The sequence below is a fragment of the Pimephales promelas genome, chromosome 22 (assembly GCF_988280905.1).
Source record: "Pimephales promelas chromosome 22, fPimPro1.hap1.1, whole genome shotgun sequence".
In the NCBI taxonomy this organism is placed as follows: domain Eukaryota; kingdom Metazoa; phylum Chordata; class Actinopteri; order Cypriniformes; family Leuciscidae; genus Pimephales; species Pimephales promelas.
Window position 1 is genome coordinate 13,682,965 of NC_142790.1, and position 27,809 is coordinate 13,710,773.

General features: G+C 37.5%; 1 protein-coding gene across 3 annotated transcripts in view; it reads left to right on the forward strand.

The window, feature by feature from the left end:
* Positions 1-27,809, forward strand: part of cyribb (CYFIP related Rac1 interactor Bb) — a 71,755-nt gene that overhangs the window by 34,332 nt on the left and 9,614 nt on the right. For all 3 annotated transcript variants that reach the window (XM_039666914.2, XM_039666916.2, XM_039666915.2), the window contains 4 exons: positions 14,086-14,168; positions 17,298-17,419; positions 18,051-18,156; positions 25,219-25,358. In XM_039666914.2, the coding sequence (XP_039522848.1) occupies positions 14,096-14,168; positions 17,298-17,419; positions 18,051-18,156; positions 25,219-25,358 (441 nt within the window). In that variant the 5' untranslated portion in view covers positions 14,086-14,095. The remainder of the gene's footprint in view (positions 1-14,085; positions 14,169-17,297; positions 17,420-18,050; positions 18,157-25,218; positions 25,359-27,809) is intronic.

The window sequence follows — 27,809 nt, forward strand, 5'->3', positions numbered from 1 at the left end:
ATATATATATAAACCACTCAATCTTCAACTTTAAGTGCACGTAAATCATTTGTGTACAAGGGAGATGACTTGGAAGCTCCCCAACATGGTAAGAAATCATTTCAGGGTCAATATTCCTAATATTTCTATAGGATATGATGATGACGCACTGTTTAGAAGACTGTAGGGAGGCAGAAATGGTAAATTCACTTGTCAGTAATTTATGATCACTAAAATTAACTTTTGAAAGCTGATCTATACCAATACCCACAGAGCATACCAGGTCCAAAATGAAGAGGAGACATTAGTGACCAACCCTAGAAAGGCCCTAGAATGGAGAAAACTCCATACAGGTGTAGGTAAATAAACGGATGATGATAATTAAATAAGTGAAATTGACAATAAAAGCAATTTTTTTAGGGGCAAAACTTTGTAGTTGACTACATTTTACTTAACGGACTTAAAGGGTTAGTTCACTCAAAAATGACTATTCTGTCATTAATTACTCACCCTCGTGTCGTTCCAAAACCGTTAAACTTTTGTTCGCCTTCGGAACACAAATTAAGATCATTTTGAAAATTAAGAGCTTTCTGTCCCTCCGTTGGCAGCTACTGTAGGCAACGACCATTTTGAAGCTTTTTGAAGTTTATAAAGAGATCGTATTAATGGAGCGCTTTAGTCCAAAATTTTCTGATGAGACATGATATATATTGAACAGATTGGATTTAGGTTTTTATTCACATTTCGAATATGCTTGAGCTTCCGTTTACCATTTTCCGTTTTCCGTTTACAACGGAAACGTGCGTGAATGAATGTTTGTCCTTGAATAAACATGACAATCATCACAAACATGTGTCTTAATTCATCTTGATTAGTTTTACGATCTCTTTAGGAACTTTTTGAAACGACAAAGTAGTAGTTATGTGGGCTGTCAATGGAGAATTTCTTTAAAATATATTTATATGTGTTTCGAAGATGAACAACGGTTTGTAATGACATACACTGTAAAAATGAATGTGCTTTATCTAATCAAAAAAATTGTGGCAACAGATTACAAGCAATATTATTAATTCAATTTAACAACAGAATTGAGTAATAATTAATCAAATTAATTCCTTAAGTTAAGTAAAACGTACAAAAAAAAACATACATTTAAGTCACCATTGTGGTGATCAGTGTTTGTTTTAAAATGACGGTTTTCTCCTTCAGTGATTCTGCTCGTTAACATGTCTTTGACGTCTGACTGTTATTCAGATATTTTTGTTTAATTTTTTGGTGTAAACTTTACTCATTTTAAATGGTCAACTTTTAAGGAATAATTTGATTCTTATTTGTTCAATTTAATTAATAATATTGTTTGTAATCTGTTGCCACAATTTTATTGATTAGATAAAGTATATTCATTTTTACAGTGAGGGTGAGCAGTTTTGATGACAGAATTTTAGTTTTGAGGTGACCTAGTAGAAAGTAATTTAAGTAAATGAAGAGAATTTTCCATTCAACAAAGCTAAATTTACATTTTTCAGTTTGAGTTTGGATGCACGTTTTTAAGTGCACTTTTGCTTTTCCATTGACCTTTGACAATAGTCGTCCTTTTAAGACGTGATATGAGGTAAAGTGGTGCTGAGCGAGCAGACGCAGCCACTGAGATCTGAGACATCTTTAGGTATGAGAAGGATGGAAGTGTGTTTTGTGAGTCAGTCAGTGTCGGCTCTCAGAGACATGTCGATGCAGCTGAAGGGAGAGGAAGGATTAGTTAAATATTCATTGGTTTAGCTCCCCTTTCATTTACAGTGTGTCATATACACACTGCACTTACCGCCCACCCATGCATACCACAGACCTTTTACACACGCTATCATTCCCCTGCTGTGTTAATGTCAAGATCATTCTCCATTGACCATTTTTGCTAAAGTTTTATGAAGCCATCATTAAGTCTGTAACGAAAATAGTGCAGGCTTCCTATTTGGTCTTGGTGCCCAATTCATCAGTCCAATCCGCAATGGTTAATATTAAAAAAAATGACTGTTCATGAGAAACTTTTTCACCTTTTTTTACCCTTTTCTTACCTTATTATGAAGTCCTAGATTAAGAATTGTGGGTATTAGTATTTTTTTGATGCAATATCCATTTTTATTCGAGATTTTCCAGAGAATAGGGAGTGGTCGACTGCACACACCTTTCAGCAGAGGGTGCTCTGTGCCTAAAAATCCATCTCAAGCCTCTTAGCGCAAATCCAACTCATGCTGTACACATTACAACCCCAAAAAATCCCATCACAGTTTGACAGTGCCCCACCCTTCACACTCCGAACGAACAACTCTCCTGACCGCCACACACTTACTCTGAATTAAGCAAACCAAAAGAAACTAAAACAAATGTGTCAAATAATAAATGTTTTATTTGATAGCCAAGAGACATCAGTGCTTCAAAAAGGGGGTCACTTACATGCAAACTTCCTTGCCAAAATCTCCATCTTCAGGCTGCGAAAGTGCCCCAGCCAGTGTTAATCTGTATGCAGAGGCTAAACGTCCTGCGCTTGTCTTGCGCCAAATGACTTTCTCAGATCTCAAAGACCTTCACAGTAAAAGAAGGACACCAACACATGAATTCTCTCCAGTTCTGCTGTTTTCTGAAGCGAACATGGACGTTACACTACCTGTGACGTTTGGTTTAGGAGACAGGATGTATTAAATTCTGTCCCTTAGTCAATGTAACTCATTGTTCCTTTACAAAACATAAGGAACTTTGAAAGATTACGTTAATCTCAACAGCTTCAGTAATGGAAGTGATGCATGTTTGTCGATTAAACAGACTTTGAAGGTTTGGAATGGGGTGGCTTAAAATTCCTTCTCCCAACATTTTAGATGAGGTGCCCTGTTTTGGCTTATGATATCCGGTTGCCATGGTTTCTGGCTTTGATCGTGAAAGGTACATCGCCGCCTAAGAAGTCCTATTGTAGGAGAGATTAACCAAAAATCCTACTCTCAACCTCTTCGGTTATCACCATGGCGTACACCACCACCTTCTTAAGAATTATGCAAATTTTTTCGATGATAACAATTGTAAGTGCGCTGCAGTAACATCACGCTGTTTGTGTGGTGCAAGGTTACATGAGAGCTACAAATGTCACGGTTGTCATTTGACAGCGTTGTTGCAGTAACATTCAAACCGGATACTCCAATAGCTTACATCCCTCAAGAGTGCCGCAACCTCATTGGCTTATCCAGCGGTTTGTTTTGATTTTGTGCTTAAAGCGGCTGTTTACTCCAGTGTGGCCAGCGTGGGCGGAGCTACAGGTCAAAAACAAACGCACGCTTCCCCTCCCCTCATCCATCATCCTTGTGATCATCAGCCGGGTGGGGTCAGGCAGGTCGTGCAAGATTTCCAGGGTGGATGAATGGTATCTGAGCCCCCATTTTCTGTTTGATTGGGTGGGTTTCAAGGGTTCGGGGTGAAATCAGAGCAAAGCTTTGCGGCTAATGCGATGTGGCGGCACACCCCGGGAAATTTAGGTCAAGTTAAAACTGCAGACGAGGATGTAAGTTATGCTGCTGTAGAGTGACACTGCATGATACAACACAGGCATTACTCATACTTGAGCATACATTAACAGAGATCGCAGACACAGACTTGACGTTTGGAAAGTGATCGGCAATAAATGTGCATTTTAAGCCTGGATTGCATAAATCTCTGGCTAAGCATCTATAAATTTGATTTTAGACAAGGCTGCTATGTTAAGTGTCGCTCTTCTAGCAATATTCTCCCATTAGGATCAATTCTGCACATACTTCACCACATACATAACTGGATTATTACATCCACTCACTCAAATAAGCAAAACACACTAATTCACTCGCTCCCCTCCCCCTCACTGCCCCAGGCAGCCGGTTAGCCACTCCACGGCCGTGCCCACGTGACTGGGGGGAGAGATTGTTTTTTTTTTTCCCTATGCCGCCACAACTATAGCGTAGTATGGCGGAGCACGTGGATTCCCATGCTGCAATGCTCTTGCAGAATTGGCCAGCATGCCATATGTTATCAGCTGCTTACATACGAGTATTTAGATTACTGTAAAATAATGGAGCAGCTCATTCCGATTTACATTTTAACCAGGTTTTGATGATGTATTTCTGCATCCTCAGACTGGAATGTCAGTTATTGGTTGAATTCCGTGATTAATCAGCGTGTAGCTGTGCATTTTTTGGCGCATTACCTCATCGCTATTCATATATTCATACGCAAGCTCTTAAGTCGGGACTACTGATCCAGTGCCCTCGTTCTCCCCTCCGCCTCGCCGTTCGCTTTCTGATTGGCTGTCGGTGTGTTTTTGGTAGCACCGGCTTTTTTCAGCTCCATGGATACAGTGGAGTGGAGGAGAAGGAGAACTTTGCGTGCAGCCAATCAGAATGCAGTAGTGAATGGTAAGTGCCCAGCAGGCTTAGATGAGCCCCCCCTTTGCCCCCCTCCTACTCCAGATCCCATCGTAGCTCCTCTCCTCCAGCACGCAATCTCCCAGTAGGAGGCTTCCAAAAGAAAACAACCAGGTCAGAGCCTCTCTCTGTCGGAAAGCGCCCGTATGGGGAGCTCGCCTTCACCCTTTGGGACCACTGTGAATGAAGCTGAGAGGCAAATGCACTGAGCCTAATATAATCTTCACTCTTGCCTCGGTGTGGCCCACATACACTGTTGTTGTCATGAGGAGTAATTAGGACCTTTAAGCCAATGATATCATTACCACAAATAAAAGCTTTGACTTTCAAAAAGAGATCTTTCTCTAAATAAATGTTTTACTTTTTTTTTTTTTTTGCTTATTTGTTTTAATACGAAATATGATTGTCCGTGAAAATTTGGTGCAATATTGGATTTTTGAGATGGGCGTCCTTGGAGTGACCCCCTAATGGTTAGAGGGAGCGCTGGCTGGGATTTGGTGCATCTTTGGCATGGCTTGGATTCAGATCACATTTATTTTTAGTAACTTTCCATCAGTATGAATACACTGTAAAGCAGGCACAAAAGCATTATATATAGTTTAAATTAATATTGTAATATTACAGTATATTATGTTGTATTATCTTTAGCGCTGGCCAGCAATTAATAAAATAAAAGTGTACATAATATATATGTATGTAGGCCTATATTTTTTTTTTACATTTATATATAAAATAGTTATATTTATTTATTATATAAATTATGTTTAAAGATATACAGTTTATTCATGCAAATATTTCTTGAATATATAGAAATTAATAATTATACACAGTGCACACACATATATATTATGTAAACACAAACTTTTATTTTGGATCTGATTAATCGTTGCCCAGCATTAATTATTAATTATTCTTCAGATTTCTTTAGGCTTGGGTTTTTCTTTTCTTTTTTTCTTTTTTTTGATTGTCCATAAAATTAACACTACTTACTGTAACACATAGATGTGCACACCTGAAAAAACTCCGGCGCGAAATGAACCTTTGGTCTAATAAAACACTGGTACCTAGTCGACCATTCTCTGAGATTTGTTTTCATGATAATTGAATGTAAAGAGTTTTATCTCTAAAAACTGTTTAGCGTATAACGCTAGTATATGGGGGCAAATAATAAGTAAACAGAAATCGTTAGTTAATACCACTAACAAGGCTCAAAATAGCCCCACACTAACACAGTATGCAAAACTAAGCACTATGTAAGTGTACAGATCGTTTAATAAGATATTTTATAAAGACAGTTCACTTCGTTTATATGTATTAACTAGCTAGCGATTTCTGTTCACTTATTATATGCCCCCATTACTAGCATTATACGCTAAACAGTTTTTAGAGAAAAAAAAAAACTCTTTACATTCGATTATCATGAAATAAATGAGAACGGTTGACTAGGTACCGATGTGTTATTTGACCAAAGGTTCATATTGTGCCGGAGTTCTCCTTTAACCTTTGCAAGGTAGCCGATGAAAGATACTATTATTTTGCTCTACTTCAGCGGTTGTTTCGTGACACTGACTCACAACACCACTGACCTTGAACTCTAATCCTGAGCTTTGCTAAGCCTTGACCTCCACATGATCCTCTGTGTAGCTTTAACCTGTCGCTGTCCCTCACCATGTGTCCATGCGTCTCTTTTGTAAAGTGTGACTGTCTGAATCAGTTGGTGAGTTTTTCTTCTGTCAGTATGGGTTAGAGTGCTTTTGATCATTGGTTTACTGTCAGTATCTCCCATGTACAGTCCTTGTAACTGTTTGAGACCCTCACACACAGATGATCTCAGCTCAGACACTTCACCTGACTTCAACCCCTGCGTCACTCCTCGTCAAATCTCATGCCCACTGTCCCTTTGCCTCAGCTTCTAGACACTCTCTGTCTCTGTTGTCCTGTTTACCTGTCTACCTCTTCATGTCTCACCTTTCCACCTGTCAGCAGCCTGTCTCCTGTCGCTCTACATACGCCCTTCTCCATCGCTGCCGTGTTCCCAGCCCAGACATACACGAGACTCGTTGACATGAAATTTCAAGCAATTCCAGCTGTGTCATGTGGTGTTCTCTACAATTCATTTCAATGAAATGAAATTAAAATGTTTAATTCATTATTAAAAGGGATATCTATTGATTAAATGAAAAGATTGATTCAATTAGAAGTATATTAGGAGATTTAGGCCACTTTTACACAAAGCCAGGTATTTAGAGAAATGAATATCACCTAATTCCTCAAAAACCTTGTTGAAATATTTTGTCCCGTTGCTTTTATGGACTCTATCTATGGGCTTCTCCCTTGACTTTGTGCCTTCATGTCCCCCCGTTGGACTCATAGACAGTAAAAGATTGCCTGCGAGCTTCTCCTCCTGTCTATACGATAATGTTACTGTGCGACAGAAAGTCCCGTCTCCCGTGTTTATGGCGCATGTTTATTACGTCTTTCGCCTATTTTTACAAAAACGGCTTCTTCGAGGCTGTAATGTATACAAAGTAATGGAGCATTTTATACATTGTCGTGTTTCTTTATAAATAAATAATGGACAAATGAAGTGCCTCGGATGCCTCAGATGTAAAGTTATTTGCTGTCAAAGTGACGCCAAAATGAATGGGAGTCAATGGGATGCTAACAGCAGGTGAAGTTCTGCTACAATGGCGGCTCCCGCGAGGCTTCAACTTCCGGCTCAACATGACATCATGACTTTTGCGTAAACATATACGCCACTTTCGAGTCAGGTGGCGTGTCATCTCCACGCATTTTGTGCTATCCGCGTGTATGCGTATATGTCTACGCCATTAACGTCCGCGTCATTCCGCGTGTCTGAACACGCAGTCAAATCTCCAGTCATAAATGCCATTAACCCCAGTGACGGTTAAGTTTAGGGATGGGGTTGAGGTAAGTCATATCTTTTTTTTTTTACCTAGGATGGTAATGGAACAGTCATAAATGCCATTAACCCCAGTGACGGTTAAGTTTAGGGATGGGGTTGAGGTAAGTCATATCTTTTTTTTTTACCTAGGATGGTAAGGGAACAGTCATAAATGCCATTAACCCCAGTGACGGTTAAGTTTAGGGATGGGGTTGAGGTAAGTCATATCTTTTTTTTTTACCTAGGATGGTAATGGAACAGTCATAAATGCCATTAACCCCAGTGACGGTTAAGTTTAGGGATGGGGTTGAGGTAAGTCATATCTTTTTTTTTACCTAGGATGGTAAGGGAACAGTCATAAATGCCATTAACCCCAGTGACGGTTAGGTTTAGGGACGGGGTTGAGGTAAGTCATATATTTATATAACGTTAAGTCAACGGTGTTCATAAACACGCTGAAAGGCGATTATGCGTCTTGATAGCACGCCAAAAATGGAAATACGAATTGGCGTGTCATACACGCGCTACTTCATGAGATCAGTCTGTCCGGCTGATGGTTTCTTCCAGTTGACACAACAAAACATAACCGGTATTCAGAACAGAGATTCAGAAATCTCCACTTTGGCGAGAGTTTTTAAAAATAATCACTTTTTGTGATAAAAACGGGGGTTTCGTGTAAATGAGGGGCCAAACCGCAGGGAAATCTCATGTAAACAGGGGCCTTTCCTTTTAAATGTTATTGTTTTATACTGTATATAATTGTTGGTATTTTGTAACATATTTAGTCATTGTATTGCACTTCACTGTTCATTTTCAAGCATCTCAGCTGATTTTATGTATTTATTTTCTTTATAAGTCACACTAAATTGAGATTTTAAATTGGCATTTTTACTTAGAAGTAAGGCTGTCAATTTAGTCCATTATAATTTATAATTTCAGCGTTGCTTTATAATTAATACATGGGATATTTGTTCTTAAATTCATGATTAAAAATAGGTTAAAAATAAATTTAGTTAGGACAAAGTTTTCCACTTTTGCTTATATTTTACCTAAACTATTCAGAAAATATACAGTGTATGACTCTCCACATAGTAACCAGTTAAATAAACCAACTGCCAATATAATTCACACCACGACATTCACTGATCTGCTATTTATACTTTGCCCTTCGACTAACATTAATTGTAATGACAGGTGTGTAGAAGTGACTGTTTTCCTCATGCTGTCTAGATTTGCATCTCTTTTAGAAGTGTCCTGCCTCACCATCAGCTAGATTATATAACACTCATACACACACATAGACACTCATGTCTGTGACCTACATCTAGCTGTCTGTCTGCATGCTTATGTGTGTGTTCTTATACTCCTCTCCCTTCCCGCCAGAGGCGCAGGAATCATGGGTAACACACTACTGTTGTTATGGCCTAGATTGACCCTTTTCCTCTCGTTTGCTAGCTTCTCCTCTTTCATCTTTTGTACTAGGTTAAAGAAAATGCAACCCAGTTTTTTTTCAGCCTTTCAGCTACCTTCATGACAAGCTTTCAAAACAATACGGATTAGTCAGTCATGACATTGTACACATCTGTGTCAATACGTTGTGTGTGTGTGTGCTTATACAGTACAACTATCTTTGTAAGGACCAGTTTGAGACCACTGCAGTGAGGACAAAGAGAGTAAAGTGACATTTTGGCCAGTCCTCACTTTCTGAGACCCCTTCAAATGCCTTTTTGAGGGTCAAGACCTGGTTTTAAGAATAAGATTATGATTTGGTTAAAGCCAAATTATAACCTAAAAACACATGCACACAACTAACCCAAATCCTTAAAGGAGTAGTTCACTTTAAAAAAAACTTTTGCTGATAATTTACTCACCCCCATGTCATCCAATATGTCCATGTCTTTCTTTCTTCAGTCGAAAAGAAATTAAGGTTTTTGGTGAAAACATTCCAGGATTTTTCTCCATATAATGGACGTCAAAAGACCCTTATTCATCGTCTGGTGTCGTTTAAAGCACTTTGAAGCTGCACTGAAACTCTCATTTGGACCGTTTGGTTCCCACTGAAGTCCATTATATGGAGACAATCCTGGAATGTGTTCATCAAAACCTTAGTTTATTTTCGACTGAAGAAAGAAAGACATGGACATCTTGGATGACATGGGTGTGAGCAAATTATCAACAAAAGTTTTTTTTAAAAATGAACTACTCCTTTAAGGATTTGGGTTAGTTGTGTGCATGTGTTTTTAGGTAAACAAAAATGGGCTGTGCCCACCCAAAAATATTATATTATATTATATTATATTATATTATATTATATTATATTATATTATATTATATTATATTATATTATTATATAATATTATATTATGTTATATTATATTATTATAGGGCTCTACAATAAGGACTGTCCAATACGTTTTGAAAGTCTTGAAAGTTTATAATTTGCGCATCTTTTTAAACTTTGCCAATTTAAACATTAAAGCGCAAGAAGATGCAAAAGAGAACTCAATTTGGTACTCTCATGCTATGTGAGAAGTTTTATTTGTGCACGCATTCAAAGCACACACCCAGATAGCTGTGACATTAGTCTGCATATCAATGGCTAAAGAGTCAAGCCTCCGTTACTAGCTCAAAAATTATGTTTCCAAATTTTCAATGGAGCCTGGGATGAGATGTATCAGAAATTTGTCCTACAAAAAATGTCTGCTTTGCATCGTGGCCACATCGGGTGTGCATTATTTTTCTAATTATTCAACGACCTGTCATTAGTTATTACTTACTTATGACTGATATTAAAATTTAAATTTTGTCTTAAATTGAACAAAATAAAAACATACACAAAATTTTGTTTTGGTGTAGTTTTAATAGATTATCTGCAGCTGAATTTTGCTTTTGGTAAGTGTATAAACAAAAAAAATTACATTACAGGATTCAAACCAGACACTCCTGCCACTTAAAGCAAGAGGCTTACCTACAGGACCACTGGGGTTCTTGGTAAAAACAACTTTTATACAGAGAAATATCATTGTAAGTTGATGGGAAAATGCCTCCACCACAGTTCTCAGGGTTTTATCTGGTTAAATGGCAGGTGACTGTTTTAGAGGACACTGGTATATACTAGGAAGGAAGGATTTTTTTTTCCTTCTATGTGATTTCTCAGAATCGTCCTTGTATAGTTTACTTTCTAACAGGCTAAAACACTTATGCAGTGCTTTTATAGCTGTTTTGGAGCGATTTTGTAAAGATCTGTAACATTAGAAGTCAATTTTAGCTGAGGTTTTCCAAAATAGTTATTATAACATGTTTTTTTTTTTATAACTCTCTTTTATTCTTAGACTTTAAGAGTGTCACTAGCATCACCAAGCTCAATTGAAATTATATTCCATTGTTCCAAACAGTTTCTCCTGAAACTTTTGCGTTGGGCCACTCAGCTCTTGAAAATTATCATAAAGCCCAAAAGTATGTTTGTTTTAACGCAAACACTTTACGTACGTACAGCTGAATAGATACTCTTTTAAAGTATACTCCATTTCAGGCTTTTTCCTGATCAAAAATGGTCCACAGTGGTGGCAGATGAACACGGTCATACGGTACGCAGAACTGCTAGCCCATTACTGACTACAAATCTAAAACAAATGCAAAGAAACAGTTTGCATTAACAACTCATCTCATTCTGTTTAACAAATGTGTTTAAAACGTAAAAATCGGTCAAATTAAATGTAAAAGAATTCACTGAGTGACTGATTTGTAAAGTGAACTACAAAGTGAAACATGTATTACATAGAAAAGTGGTAGCTCTATTGTTTTGCATTTACACTGACATTTGCATTAACACTGCATTTGCATTGACATCGTGTTTATACTTATTTTGGTTATAATGAAAGGATTCTTGAGCGTGCAGAACTTATGCTGAACGAAACCTCTGCCATTTTAAACGGATTCTGACTAACTTAAACATCTGATTGGCAATTGCACGCTCAACAGATATGTCTGTGATTGGCTAAACGCTGCAAGAACACGTTGCAAATAGAAACCTTTGACACTCTTCACTGAGCACTTACTGTACACTTACTGTCCAGGTTTGGCAGGACAAAGATTAATTTTGGCAGTCGCTAAAATATTTACAAAGTAGGAAAAACCCTGTATTTAATACTAAAACCCGAGTCCGAGTCATTTGATTTTGAGTATGTACCAATACCGAGTCTCGATCCGATACTTCTATAATACATAAAAAAAAAAGAATAAAGAAGAGTGGGGAAAAAAACAGATCCAGGATGTTCCAATTCAATTCAAATTGCCTTATTTTAACATTTAACAACTCTGTTAACAAACAGAGCACTTCTGTGAGGTAGCTTGAACAATCAGGTAATAAACATAAATTCTTCACTTTTGGACTTTAGTGCAACAGTAAATATTAAAAAAAAAGTCTAATATAAAAACAAATAGCACTCATTGCAATCATTTGTTCTGTCTTGGCTGTGATGTCCCGCGCCTTCGCACTATCAAGGGGCATTTTTCTTTCCCCTTCAAACTCTCTCTGTTAAAGGACAACTCCGGCGCAAAATGAAAAAAAACCTTTGGTCTAATTACACATTGTTACCTAGTCAACCGTTATCTGATATTTGTTTTCATGATTGCCGAGTGTAAATAGTTTTATCTCTAAAAACAGTTTAGCCTATAATGCTAGTATAACGCTAGTATATAGGGCATAGAGTAATGACAAATAAAAATCGCTTGTTATTACCACTAACAAGGCTCAAAATAGCCCCACACTAACATGACAGCATAATAAGGGTCCCTTCATTCAAACCGAAGCATTGAGAATATTGTCAGTGTCCATACAGTTTAATAAGAAGATATTTTATACATAAAGTCAACTTTGCGAATACAGGGAGAAGCCATCTTTGGATAATAGTCTCTACCAGTCGATCTACGAACGCCGATCCAAGTGCGCTGAACTGTGCAGAATCTCATATGGTCCGTTGTTTCCGGAAGAAACACAAACACGAACCATTTTCTTCTCTTCAATATGTACATGTAGACTACTGTTCGCGCTCACCTTATCACCTTATTCACATCTCTCCAGCGCACTTGGATCGGCGTCCCTCATCTTAATCTCCTCACGTAAATGATTCGATTTCGATGTCACGTTTACCCATGCAAGATGCCTTACCCTCCGCAGGTTCACCAATGCTGTCAAAATTATTCATTTTTTTCTTTGTTTGTTGATCGAAAGGACAAAATAGAGAAAACCTAGGAAGCAGGGTTAGTTAAAGCGCTGCCGTTACTGTTTACATTGCGTGGAATGGTGCGTTGTGATTGGTTTAGCGGATCTGTCGCATTTTGCAGAAAAGGGAGACTGGCGTTTGTTGCGGTTTGGAAAGAAAGAGAGAAAACATTACATAATAACACGGCGGATATCGCATTTTACGTAAAATTAAACATTGTTTTGTATCTGGTCGGTATTGAAAAGTCAGATTTTTGCATTAACTAATTTCTTTAAAAAAAAATTTAATTTTTTTTTTAAATGCCGTTTATCGCGTTTTGGAACCAAACTCTTCATATATATATATAAATATATATATATATATAGGCTACATTACATGTAGGCCTATATCCGAGTCCTGATCGGGAGGTAACATCCGATTCCAATCGAGTCCGAAACCACATGATCGGGCCCGATTTCCGATCACTTGATTGGATCGGGACATCCCTAGTATTTAACGTAATTTTTTTATAGCGTGCATGAACACTGGTGCTTTACAAAAAACACACTAAAAATGTCATTCTGTCTGCTGAGTTATGACTGTGCTCATCAAAACGGCTGTCTATTGTTGTTGTATCTCCAGAAGTTTGAAGATGTTGTTGTTCCGTCTTTTCCGTTGTTGTTTTTTTGTTAGTTTTTTTTTTGTAAAACAACGTGCCAAAAAACAATGTGATCTCATTGTGGACAAACAAGGCAAACACTGGCTTTCACACATATACTGATGATAAAATGTATTTCATGCACGTTGAATGCATAGTGAACTCAATATGGCTTCAATATGTGTTTGTGCTTTAAACTGGGATCGAAGATAGTACTATTTATGTGTTTTATTAGTTCATAAAGTCACTAGTAACTCACGAGAGTAGCAGTAAATAAAGTCCTGTCTTCTATTAAAATGACCCTTTTATTGAATGGAATGTGACTTTTCCTTCCTCAATTTAGCTGTGTGGAAGGAATTGTTTGGCCTTCTGTACTGCACCCCTGTCTACTGTTTTTCACGTTTTGCAAAGCAAAATGGTAAACCCAATGGCCTCAGTTATCCCAAGAGAATTAATGGTTTTTATCGGGTTGTTTTTACATCTAAAAACACTAGTCTACTTCCTAAATCTTGACTTTGAACGCCTGGGGCCCCTCAATAGGGAACTGAACGTGAGCAGTAGGCATGACATGCACAGTTGGCACTGGCCACCTAAGCGCAGGGATTCCCGTAACTCTGTGTGTGTGCTGAAGGAGGGGGGTTACAGTAGCGACATCTGGCCGACCCAAGGCCCTGCACAGGAAAACCACTGTGTCTGGAGACTGTGGAGGCTGTGGGGTAAAGGGAAGGAGCGTCGACTGGTGGTTGGAGGGTCGATGGTTTCTAGACCGATAACAGGGGAGATAACAAGCTCCATTACGGAATCAAAGTAGAGCACTTAATGCCCCCCACCTTAAACTGACCGCCAGAATCATGCTTTCTGTCCAAAATGTGACACTTAACTCTGTCTCTTTCTCTTTCCCTTTAGGTACGTTGTCATGGGGAACCTCCTCAAAGTTTTGACGTGCACAGACCTTGAACAAGAGCCCAACTTCTTCCTCGATTTTGAAAGTGAGATATTTCTCCCCTTTCTGTAAACTCTTTCATTTATTACTTGTAAACAGTCTTCCATTCTTAAAGCTTCCTTCACAATATGTACTACTTGATTTCCATTACACAAGAGTCTAGTATCTCATGTGTCCTTGTTGGTATGTTCGGGCACTTTGTCATCAACTTTGCCATTAAGATGTGTAGGTCATCACCCGGTCACCATATAAATAATGCCAGTTCCCCTTTGGGACTTGATACCATCTAAAACTCCTTTCCCTTGGAGACTTGTTCATGAACCACACACAATCTGCTACCATTTCATTTGTCTGAACCTAAAAACTCCCTTCAAAGCAAAGGAAGGTGAATGAACCAAAGAAAAGAAGACAGTGGAAAACAAGAGTTTCCTGGCTTTTATTGCCCTTGCCCACAGAACATTTCCACCCTACAATGTTTGTCTCGATTTTTAGTCACAGAAGCTGTTTCTTTGAAGAAAGACAGGGGGCGATATGGAGTCGCTTCTAAATCATTGGCTCATTCATGGGTCATCAGGCAGACACCTATAAGAATGAGGGTTATGTAACACTAATAAAGAGGATGGGAGTGAGCGAGACTCCAAGAGCACTGGAATAGGACCTACTGTATCAATATGTGAACATAAAATCGGAAAGACTCCTTAATGTGTGGCATCTGAATGCTTGGTGAGAAAGGAGGTGGCCCGTCATTTCTTAAATTGCACTTGAAGCCAGCTGTAGTTAGCAGCTGCCAATGTCTAATTGAGTTTTCTCTTTAGATGTGGGCCTGAAGTTTCCACCATTTAAAATTCCACACTTTGCCTTTTGAACAAATGAGACTGGCTCAGCTGTAGATGTTTGACTCAAATACTCTTTAAGGCCCCAGCTAGGCTCTGTTAAATGAGTAGTTCACCCCAAAATTTGAATACTGTAATTTTTTTTCTTTTATGGAACAGTCTGTATGGCCTAACAAACACTTTAACAAGCTGATAGTGATGTCACATTTGGACTATGTATGTGCAACGTTCATGTTCCAAGTTTAAACTTATTAAATGTAGTTATGGGCAAATTTCAGATGCTGCTTTTGTAACTTTGAAGAGCACTACGCTACAACAAATGTGAGCAAGCACATTATTTAAAAAATGGTTTGTTAGGGTATAGTTACACCAGGCGATCGGAGCCGTGCCCAAACACGTTTCGCACCGTAAGTCTACTTCACTTAACTAGTGTGATCACTTTGTACCTTGGGCACCAGATCAGTTGAACTGGAGGTGTGAATGGTAACTACGGCCGAACAGAACGGCTGCTACTTGTGTGGGTGCGCGATTATAACAACAAGCGTCTTCTGTTACTACTTGGATAGTACACCTTTGAAATAATTTTTATAACTGGTCTGGTTCTCAGTTTATTGATGAATTGTAATTTGCAAGTAAAGCTGCAAAATCCTCCCTCAATGTCAGCTGCCTCTGTAATAATCCTCTAATACGTGCATTGCAACATGATTATGCATAATTACATAAATGACAAATCTATTAGGCAAGCCATTAGTAAAAGCGTAGTTCTTGAGTTCTTCTAAATATTTTTTTATGTTTTTGTCTTATTTTTTGTTTATCTTTTTTATGTTTTTGTCTAGTTTAAAAATGCATTTTTTTTCTATTTTAATGCATTTTTTTTAAATTTAATTTGTTCAAAATATTAGAGAAAGTTTAATGGTGAGTTTACATCAGACGCGAATAGTGCGTCAGGCGTGTATGATTTCAATTTTAAGTCAATGCAAAGACATAAAAAATTCCTGCGGCGTATTCGCGTAAATAGACGCGAATGTGCATCAAGTTCGCGAGAATTGAGCATCTGGCGCGTTAAGTGCGTTGTGCACGAATTATTTAGTTAGTGCTATTTGTGCATTCACGCGTTTGACGCGAATTCACACCTGCCGCCCGAATTGAAAAATCGGAACTTTGGCGTCAATTCGTGCCACGTTAACCAATCAGGAGCCTGCTGCTTGCTCACGTGGTGAAGTGTCTGGATGCTTCAATAAATTATTTTGTAATATGACTAAAATGCCTGGTGTGGTTATAATGCACAAAAAAGCAAATATTTTATCACTTAAAACTTTATTTCAATATGCAAGACATGTTTATATTGTATTGAATGTTATTTATTCCACATCTAGACTATATGAACTATTATTAGAATTTAAAAAACCAACATACATGTACCTAAGATCGTGTCTGGACGTTAGAGAGAGAAAAAAATCACAGAACAAGTTAATAACTTTTGGAGGCTGGCTCTATTAATCATCAAAACAAAAATAAATGACAGCTAGATTAGATGGATGGGCGAGGGTGATCCTTGCTCCGATGCGGGACAACAGGTCATCAAACTGGGCGCTGGACAGGCGGAAGTACCGCTGACAGTGGCCGTCATCCAGCGCAGCTCCTGGAGCGAGCAAATGGTGAAACTCGCCAAACGGTTGGACACAAATACGGCGATGATATCTCCACGCCGCTGTTTTGCTCTCCAGAGAAAATACAGAGCGGTGACTCTCTCGATGAATGCTCGATCAACATAAAAAAGATGGCCGCCAACGGGTTTCGATTCTGATAAATTTTGCTTCAAACTTTTGTTTTTATGGGTGTCAGTTTCACTTTTGACGTGTAAATTAACACAAAGTGGTCAAGCGTCAAACTAGACACGGTAGACAAGAATTTGTCGCGCTATTCGCATCCGGTGTCAACACACAATTTAAAAAAAAATCTTACAGCCTCCTAGACTTTTAAATGGTAGTGAATGCATATGATGTACCAAATGTTACAGTAATACCCTTCTTCCTTCAGAGTACTCACTATTTGGAGTTGGTATGGTACAGTGATAGTGGAATTTGCCCATAGTATCAGCAAGTTAATGGGGTTAAATCTAGTGTACAAAGTCACTAAGTAATCCGTTTTCTTTGTTCTATCCTTCATTTTATCCTTGCCTCAATCTCTAAGGTATAAAGCTCTGATTCCTGTTCAGTTGCATACGTACAGTATGTTCACTCTTGATGTGTCAGACATTGACGAAATGTGACCTTGAAAGACCTTTTGATTAAAGACCTTGAAGTCTACTTAATTTATTCTCTCTCCCTCTCTACCTCCAGATGCCCAGCCAACAGAAGCAGAGCGGGAAACGTGGGAAGAAGTGGATGTGGTCCTGAAGGATGCTTTGGGAATACTTGACGAACTACAGGCATATAAAGGCGCGGGCCAAGAGATACGAGAGGTAGACGCGAGATCCGTTATGTTTGACTCATTATGTATGACCTAACATGTAAAATTTGTCTCCTTGAGTAAATCAATTCACTCAAAATGAGTTGAGGGAACAATATTGGTGTTATTTGAAATTCTCTGCTCAATCACGCCTCTGTACGAGTGAGTGTCAGTGTGATTGATGCTCTGGTTGCCACGGATACTGTTGCTATATAGATACAGTTGCTAAGGACTGGCGTCTTCTGCAGAATGAAAGTGAATTTTCTTTTATTTCTTTTTTTCTAATTTGCTCAATAGAACACTGTGCATTCCTTTTATTTCAGCACACCCAGTAATTATTTTAATGAGCCACGTGTATTTGGAAATTGAAAAGCACACTGAGGTAGAGGGAGAAAGCATTAACTAGATGTTCTTAATGGAGAAAAAAAAAAAGAAAGAAAAAACCTTTTAAACATCTTGTGTATTTGGATTTGACATCATTTACATCCTCAAATTGCCCCCCTCAAGAGCACATCATTTAAAAGCTTCATCCCACGTACACAATTCTCATGATGTCATAAAATAATATGTTCCATTAAGACTTGTGGAAACATTATTTATAAGTCGTCCAGATGTTGTGTTATTGTGATGTTTGTTTTTTTCAGGCAATCCAGAATCCTAATGACGAGGCATTACAAGACCAGGCGTGGGCTGCTGTGGTGCCACTAGTAGGAAAACTAAAGAAGTTCTACGAATTTTCACAGAGATTAGGTATATTAGCCTTTTTTAAGTAGTTATTAAGGGTTTAAAGGGATACTTCAGGATTTAGTATTAACTTAAGCTTTGTATTAGTAGGAAACCTGTTGTATTTTTGAATTGCCATGCTTTCCACACTCATATACTCCTGAGATGAGAGATTTATGTATTTTTTTTGTCTGGAAAAAATCTTCCGATGGCGCAAAAATCGTCATTTTGCGTCATCTGAGGATTTTTTGGCCTGAGGTTGAAGACTCAGTCAATAGTAGTCATAAGCCATGTTTCCATCGACACGTTTTTATCCGAATTAAGTGATATCGAATGAAAAAAGCCTTATGGAAACAGTAAAATTCGATGAAATTTCATGAAAATCGACTCAAATGAAATACGTTCGGTCTCATCGGATTTTATCTTGATCGATATACGGCTAATGCGATAAAAGCTGATGGAAACGTTATTTGCCGAATAAATAATGAATTGCGATTAAGTTTTATGCCCTTTTATGGTTGCAACACGTCAGAAGACGAGTTCATTTCCGGCCAGTCTGTTTGCGCACACATGGCGGATGTCAACAAAGACAGATGTAAGTGGACAAAGCAAAAAGATGCTTCAACCAAAGGGTTTCCGTGAACCACGATCTCCCAGAACTGATGGAGCGCTCGTTCCCACACCACAGTCACCTCCGCTGTCGTCAGGCATAAACGGGCATCGGCATCATCATAGCAATGTTTATAGCGTCGTTGTTTTCTTAGGTTAGTTTTGCTTGTTTTTACGTGGCTTGGTTGAATTTTAATGTAGAACGTGGTTTGTTATTTCTAGTTAACAGACTGCGGCGCTGCTAGTATAACACACCGTTGCCATGGACGCAGTTCAGAGACGGAACAGACTATTTTCTTTAGCAGAAGCAATACTCGTTTTTAAATCAATAAACTCGTTTTTAAGTCAATATTTTGTGTCAAATTATTGATTTATTGATTTATTTGGTTGATTTAATAAGCAGGATAATATAGCGAGGCGGTTGTTATAGCGAATACAACAACCGCCTCGCATACATTATCCCATTCATATGTCGCTATCAGCTGGCACATAAGCATTATTAGCCTTCAACTTCTGAAATATTGATCATTTTTTGGTAGATGGCGCGATCCGTTTTGTCTAACAAAACTTTGTTCGCAAAAGTTTGCTTGAATGTTGTTCGATTTAGTGCGAAAATAAATGGAAACACCTTAAAATGTCTCAAATCAATTCGATATACCAATTTGATCGCAAAACAGCACGTGACGTCATTACGTACAGGTTTTTATTCGCTTTAAAGCCGTTGGATGGAAACACACTTTCACCAGCTTTATCCGCATGAGTTTTTTAACCGAATTTCAGATAATTCGATTGACAAGTGGATGGAAACATGGCTATAGTAGGGGATGTCCCGCATGTTTTCAACCCGCCCATAGAGGGTGGGATCTCACTCACAGAATGTACACATAGTGTCAGCCATCTTTTTTGGAAGCTAAGCTAGCAGGCTCTGACATCTCCGGCCGTCGATTTCAGAATTCAGCTTTTGCTTTCTGCAGTCGGCATTCATTGTTTACATGCAAAGCTTTTGTTTCAATCTAACTGCATTAACTCTGATTGGTGAATCTGAATGTAGTGTTTACATGAACGCTAAACAAGTGATCGGTTCATGTGTGTTTTAACATTGCTAAAAAAATTTCCGCTCCTCCGTGAGAGATACAAGACCGGTGCGTCTCACAGGTGTCGCTCATCGGTAGTCACGCCACCGGCCTCGTGTCGTTGTCCCGTGGCCCTCAGTCGTCCTGCTCGCCACAGTAAACATGATCACTCAATCTCGAAACACATTTTCGGGCAGACTTATCACGGAGACTCACTGGTAGCCTAGACTTGTTGTTTAACTACTGCGCTCTGTTACTGCTAGGCGTGGCCTCCTAGGCCAGTGAACCAAGTGCATTCTGGGAGTTGCTGTCTTTCATCCACATTAGCCAAAAATACATTTTCTGGCGTTTCTTAGTCTAGAAAGCTCCTAATTCAAAAATAATTTTACATTTCTTCTACATAAATGACCCATTTTAAATGCACATTCATCTTTCCTGAGGTGAAGTATCCCTTTAACAATACACTCATGTCACGATTTGATACAACCCCCCATACTGAACTATCGGAAGACAAAATAAAGAGTTTTTTTTTTTATTATTATTATTATTGTATTATTATCAGGACCCACCAATACCCCCCCTTTGCATTGTTCAACATTATATATAGTAGTTTAATGTAGTACTGTCACTGAAACTCCGTAAACTTTTAATTTTTTCCTCACGCAGTACTCGTGCTTTCAATGCAGGCCATAATAAGAATAAGAATAAGCCATCTAAACTGCTTTGAATAATCATTCTGCTTAACCTAAGTCAAATGTGATGTGGTCATTTAAATTATGTTTGCGCTTTCACTTTGAAGGTCAATGCAATCAATGGCAGTCGCAAGAAAAAGCATGTCAAAATGACTATAAAATGACTAAAGTCTGCATTTACTCATTCTCATGTTGTTTTCTCACGTCATGCAAGTGTTTGAGTGTCTGTTTTCACTACAGTATACACGCCGTTGGAAATCTGTTCATCATATAAAGCTATTGTGTCTCTTCAGAAGACTTGGATTTGGATTAGACCAATCGATTGAGTATTTTTTACGATGACTTTGTGACATTTTTTGGATCTTTAAGTTTTAGGGGAATGGACTTTAAATGGAGGGACAGAAATAGGTTTCATAAAAAATATCTTCACTTGTGTTTGTAAGTTGTATGATGGTGAGTAGGCCTACATGATGACAGAATTAAGATTTTGAGGTATAAGCCTATACCTTATAAATGCAGTCAGCTGAGCCTTGGATAAAACTAACTCTTTTATCGTAAATCATATTGTTTACATCAACGATCTCGATATAACCATGTATGATTACACCCCTATAAGTTATGCAACATTTTAAGTGAACATTTACTTACCCTCATGTCATTCGAGTTTGTTTTTTTTTTCAATTTAACTCAAAAGGATATGTTTAACAGAATGTCCAGGTGGCTCTTTTCCATATAATGAAAGCAAATGGGCACAGTCGCAAAAAAAAAAAAAAAAATCAAAAAAGCACCATAAGTACTGTTGAAATTAATTAATTAATTGTCTTAATTTGCCCATCTACAAGAAGTCAGTATAAACATTTTGCTTAACATCTTTTATTATGTTGTGTCAAAGAAAGCAATTTATGCAGATGGCATGAGTTAGGGGTAAAAATGGCCTTATGGGGATTTTTCTGATGAAAGATTATAGAATGTGATTTAAAAATAATAATAAAAAAGTTTGATGTGCTTCTTTGTAGGTCTACACAATGTGGCCAAAAGTTTTGTGGTTATATATCAATATGACTATAATGTCATAATAATAAAAATAATAATCACAGTTTTTGTGATTTGATCATTTTACTTCGCCATATCATGAGTTTTGTTTTTTGATTAATCATGCAGCCCTACATAGTTTTGTCATTTGTAGGTCTCTTTCAATGTGTTTAAGAGCCATTGGCAGTCTCTGTTTCAGCGAGTTTTTAGAGCTGTAAACATCTTACAAATTAAATACACACTAACACTTTGTGTGCAAACAGACTTAACACCTGAGCTGCCCCTGGGAAGTGCACCAGCTGGTCTTTTCATTATCACGCAAAACACAATGGTTGGGGTAGCACACTAGCTGATGGATGGGCTTAAATGCTATAAATGTTACAAAACTCTCACTAAAATGCATAGACAAAAATGATCATGATATCGAATGGCTTTCTTGGCTGTTTTGCCCATCAAAACACAGGAATGTTAGCGACTTAATAAGACCAAGTGGGCTGAAGGTTATCTTGCCCTGAAGCCCTTAAAGCCCTATCCTTTAAGTCCTTTTGAACCAGTAGTCAATGAGTGCAGCCCCTTGCCAAGTGTCTGCCATATATTACATAACTCGCCGAACTGGGTCATCTTGCTTTCCCGCTCTTTCAGAACAATGAACACTAATTTTGGCGCAAGCTTTCATGTTTTGCTAAACTACACTGATCACTTGGCATGTAGTTCTTTCATATGACGATGAACCTGCCTGTATTAAAGAAATGATCATTAATGTGTGTAATGAATATTTATTCAAAAAAAATCTAAATAGTAACTAAATATAATCTACTAAAGTTTTGTTTTTGAATAATTAATATGTACTGGAAAAATAATCAAATGTATTTATTTCATGAAATTTCTTGGCATTTTTATTTTTTTTAATTTATTTATTTTTTCGGTTTAAAGTCAACTGGTTCATCTTAACCCTAAAACCGTATTCTGGATAAATGTGGGCAAAATAGTTTTGATTTATTTTTTTAAAAAATACTTCCCTTGATCCGAGCGGTACAAGACTTGCCTTCTGAACACACACAATTTTTTTTTTTTTTTTTTTTTACTCAATTCTACAATTTTAAGTGTGTGAAAAAAAAACTCCTTAATCTTGTATTTGGGTCAAAAATGGGCACCCATAGAAATGAATGGGAAAAACTGTAATTTAGAGCATTCTAAAAATAAGCCAAAATAAGCCACCAGGTGACAGCAAAGTCACTTCATCTTTAGGTTTTAGCGCTAAGAACTTATTGGAATGATATTTTAATCTAGTTTAAAAAAAATAACATAAAAATAAGCATAATTTACATAGAAAATATTGAACTTTTTGAATTAAATAAATTCAAAAATACCCCCAAAATAAAGAAAACATGATAAATGGATAGACAAAACTTTATCGAAGACAGTGATATAACATTTATAATAAATAGAAATTAGGATCACACCTAGGGGTCCACAATTACAGGATTAAGGGCTTTAAAGTGAATACGGTTTGAGGGTTTGATTTGATTTATTCAACAATGTTTATAAACAGCATATACAAACATGCCAAAGGCGATTCATATACATTTAAATACAATTGTTGAGGTTAAAATGCACAATAAAGCCGCAGGTTAAACTTTCATTCCTCAGTATGTATCTATAATTTTAACATTGTATCTCGTGTCATCCTCTCTCGCTTTCTCATGATGTGATGAGATGTGACGTGTACTCCCTCACCCCATCTCGTTCATCATCTGCCGGCCTCGTCCTCACACTCCATTCTCGCTATGCGCTCTTAAAAGCCGCTCGTCTCTAGCTCTGTTTTGACTGGGATGTGCTTCCGTGGCCATTTTTAATCAGCTCCTCTGCCCTGCCAAGCTGACTAAAGCAGATGGAGGTCATTACTTTACTGCAAATCTGCTCAATTTACTCTACATTCTGCTGCCGCTTGAGTCACCAGTCTGACCCCCCCCCCCCCTCTCTCTCTCTCTTGCTCTCTCGCTCAGCCTGAATGACTTGTGTACAGTCTTGACTGTAATTCTTTACATCTAGAAACTTGGTTTCTCAGAACCATATTGGAAAAATAGGTTTATTGACAAAGCTACCCTCTCTCATACCCTATTCATATGGGAATAATTGCTGCAATTTCCAAACAAGCCAATAAAAATAAAGCTGAAAACCCCCAATATTGTTTGAATTTCTAGAGCAGACTTGACCTGAATGCTCACTTGTTCATCAACTGTTGTTGATACATGGATTTAAAGCCACATCGCCCAACCATTGCTTTTTTCTTTCCATTGCTTTCTTTAAAGATGCTGAATGACTTACTTTAGCAATTTCGCAATACTAGCAATAGCAAAACATGAATCATGCTCTGTTTGGTTTTGTTTATATGTATATTTTAAGACTTGTAAATGAGATCAGAATTAAAAAGTAGTTGGACATTGGGTTAATGTGGCCATACTGAGATCATACTGAACCTCAACCATAAACTTGTTTATGGCTGCTGGACTGACTCTTATGTAATGTAATTGCTCTAACATGCTGCTGTGTTGCTTCAATAATGTAATGGAGAGAATGAGAATGGGAATTGTGGGTTAAGAACAGCCTCTTAAGTCATTGAGGCATTTACTGGGGCTCAGAGCATCACCTTGTGTTAGTGGAGAACATCTAAAAACTTGGAAGAACATGCCTTTTGTGTAGTTTGGAGTATCTGTGTCCATCTAGTTTGATCTCATGCATTAAATAACCTTTATGATTAGTTTGTTAGGTTATGTATGATACCTCTTATGTTTTTGTTGCCAAAAATGATTCTTGTTGTTGGTCTGCAGTATGAATCAATATGGCAGCATATCACATACATTCTCAGCATGTGTCTTGTAGCAGTTTTATCATTTAGTAAACCTGAATGTTGTATAGAATCATAAATAAAAATCATTTTATTTAGCGATTGTTTTATGCAAAAAGATTTTTTAAAACTAAAATATATCAGTATATATATTTTTAATGGTTTAATATATATATATATATATATATATATATATATATATATATATATATATATATATATACATATAAGTAAGTAATAGAGTGCCGAAGTGATGACGTCACTTTGTAAGACAACTCGGAAACTAGCGGCGCATGGGTTCCCTCGATCGAAAAGCAATGCATTTTCCCCATAGACTTTTAGAAAATCGCAACAAATAAGATCTGTGTTTAACAAAGAGTTGTGACCCCTACATGTTTTGTCTATCAAGATAATCTTTACAAGTGAATCCAAAATGTATACATTTTGAAGCCTATATATATATATATAAATAAAAAAAAACACAAGCAGACATAATAAAGTTTAAAAAACCACAAGCAGGTTATAACTGTGTGTTCTATGTCATAGATCAAAACTTGAAAATATTTTGAGGCTTTGTTAACCGAAGAGTTTATTTCAGGCGATTTAGCAAAAACCCATTGAAAAATCCCATAGACTTTAGAGCGAGGGAATCAGGAGTGCTAAAATGCTAACTCACTTCCGCGTTTTGGCCTACAGAGTGACGTCGTACCTTCGGCACTCTATTTATTAAATCGATAAGCTGCTCAAATGAATCTTATACTGTATAATGGAACCATTAAAGTTGTACTCAGTGAGGAACAACTGAACCTGAACTGACCCCTGTGTGACTCTACAGAAGCCGCACTGCACAGTCTATTGAGAGCACTCACTAGTGAGGCATACGATGACCCCATACAGCATCTGGAGAGAGAGCAGGCCCTCGCCAAACAGTTCGCTGAGATCCTACACTTCACACTGCGCTTTGATGAGCTCAAGGTGAGGACCATACCTCAATAAATAATGCCATTTTGTTTGGTTGCTAACATTGCATAAAAGCTAAACTATACTGCATTATACAAGTAAATCCTATATATTTTCACTGATTTACTGAGTTCATTAAAATGTTTATTCAGCATTGAATGTGCACTGATACTAGACAGCTGATTCAATAGTCAAAAGTCAGTTGGGTGTCACTCATGATACCTTTCGATAACATGTTTGAGTCATATAATAAAGAATTATATTTTATTAAACAAAATTAAGCCTTGTAGAACCATTAACTTTTGTATTTATTATAATTATGTATGCATTATCATGACATAATAACACTGCACCCATCTAAATAATTATCATATTTAAAATAAATCCTTATCATATTTAAAAAAAGATACAGTTTTCATGCATCATGGTAGTATTTGTTATATTGCCTTTAATTTATACTGACTTAACAAAAACAAATATAGTAATGGGAATCTAATGAGAATCGCCTTGTGAAAAAACCATAAAACATTCGGATGTGGTACGGTGATCAATATTTCAGAAAAAAAATATCTCTAATTCTTGTCATTAAAATAATTAATAAACATTAATAATGTTACAATATAAAAAAAAAAATCTTAAAGGGATACTCCACTTTTTTGTGGAAATAGGCTAATTTTACCACTCCCCCAGAGTTAAACAGTTGAGTTTTACCGTTTTCGAATGTATTCAGCCGATTTTTTGATATTTAGAAGAATATCAGTAACCAGACAGTTTCTGGTCTCATTGACTTCTGGTCAATGAGACCAGAAACTGTCTGGTTACTGATATTCTGATATAGAAACCGTCTGGTTACTGATATTCTAAATATCACAAAATCGGCTGAATACATTCGAAAACAGTAAAACCCAACTGACTGACTCTAGGGGAGTGGTAAAATGAGCCTATTTCCAAAATAAGTGGAGTATCCCTTTAAGGGACCTAACAACATGCTTCAGAACTTTATGTAAAACATATTTCCATTTTTGCGGTTAAATGTGACCTGAACCTTTTTTTTTTTTTCATGCGCTTCACCCATTTTGATGTCAATGAGTAGAAATTATTCATTAGTTGAATGTTCTCTAGTCAAATGAAATGCATGGTTAAAATATGAGCTTATCATGGAAGTCAGCAGAATTTGAACATGCAGCCTGTTATTTCACATTACCATGCGATAGATGAGACTGACCTGTATGTGATGCCTTAACAAGCTTCCCCTTCTCACTAATGGGATGCTGATTGTGATTAGAAACCAGCTAATGAGAAAATAATTACTTTCCAATAGCACCAGCCAGTTTTTGCTCCCTCAGGTGCTTGCCAAACCTTTATTGACATTTAAGATCATTGAAGATTTTGAGCTTTGGCTCTTTCATTCTCTTATCTTCTGCTTAAACATCTGCTTTTTCCTTTACTCCAAATGTATAATGCAGAACGGACAGTTAAAAGCGCTTATGTCAAGGCGACATCACTCTGAGCGAAATTGTGTTCTGGTTGTCACTCCTCTGACCGTGTCAGAACCTCAGACACTCAAACAACCCTAAATGACTGAACAGTAAACCACCTAATTTGACCCGGTTATGTGTCCAAAAAAATCAAATCATGTTTTGTCTAGCCGTTTTCTTATTCGTCTCAGCACCAACACTAGCGCCTTTCTTGCTTTTTCTAATGCAAGCATTCACATATACCCCGACGCCCTGCGGCAAAGAGCTGGGATGTCCCAATTAAAATTACCCATACCGCCCCCCCAGATGGGGTTGCTAAATGTGAGAAAGTAGGGGGTGTAAGGTGGCATGCCAACCTCCATCCAACCATGCCTTCCTCTCAGCTTGGCGCAGTGACCTACTTCAGCCCACCAATGCCGTAGTGCCGTACGCTGCAGGGATGGGATAGGAAGCGTCTATCTGTCTGGTCTGACAGTTCATGGACTGAATACCAGCTCTGCATTAGTGTTTGTGGACAACATTTTATTAATTTCATCTGAGAGTTATCTTTGTAGTTAAGAGCTTTTTTTTAATCCAAGCTTTGGATAAAAAAAAAAAAAAAAAAAATTTAAAATTAAACTTTACATCATTGTACATATGTCTTTTTACTGTGATTATTTATTTTATCAATCTTTTGAAGGAGAAGTTCACTTTTATAAAAACTTTTGCTGATAATTTACTCACCCCCATGTCATCCTTTCTTCAGTCAAAAACAAATGAAGGTTTTCGATGAAAACGTTACAGGATTTTTCTCCATATAATGGACTTTACTGGTAACCAAACGGTTTAAGGTCCAAAAGACAGTTTCAGTGCAAACTGCAAACTGTTCAAAGGCTTTAAATAATTCCAGACGATGAACAAGGGTCTTATCAAGCGAAACGATCACTCATCACGATCGCCTGTTCCAACTCGTTCATCAAAATGAACACAGGGTTTCCACGGGTTCTTA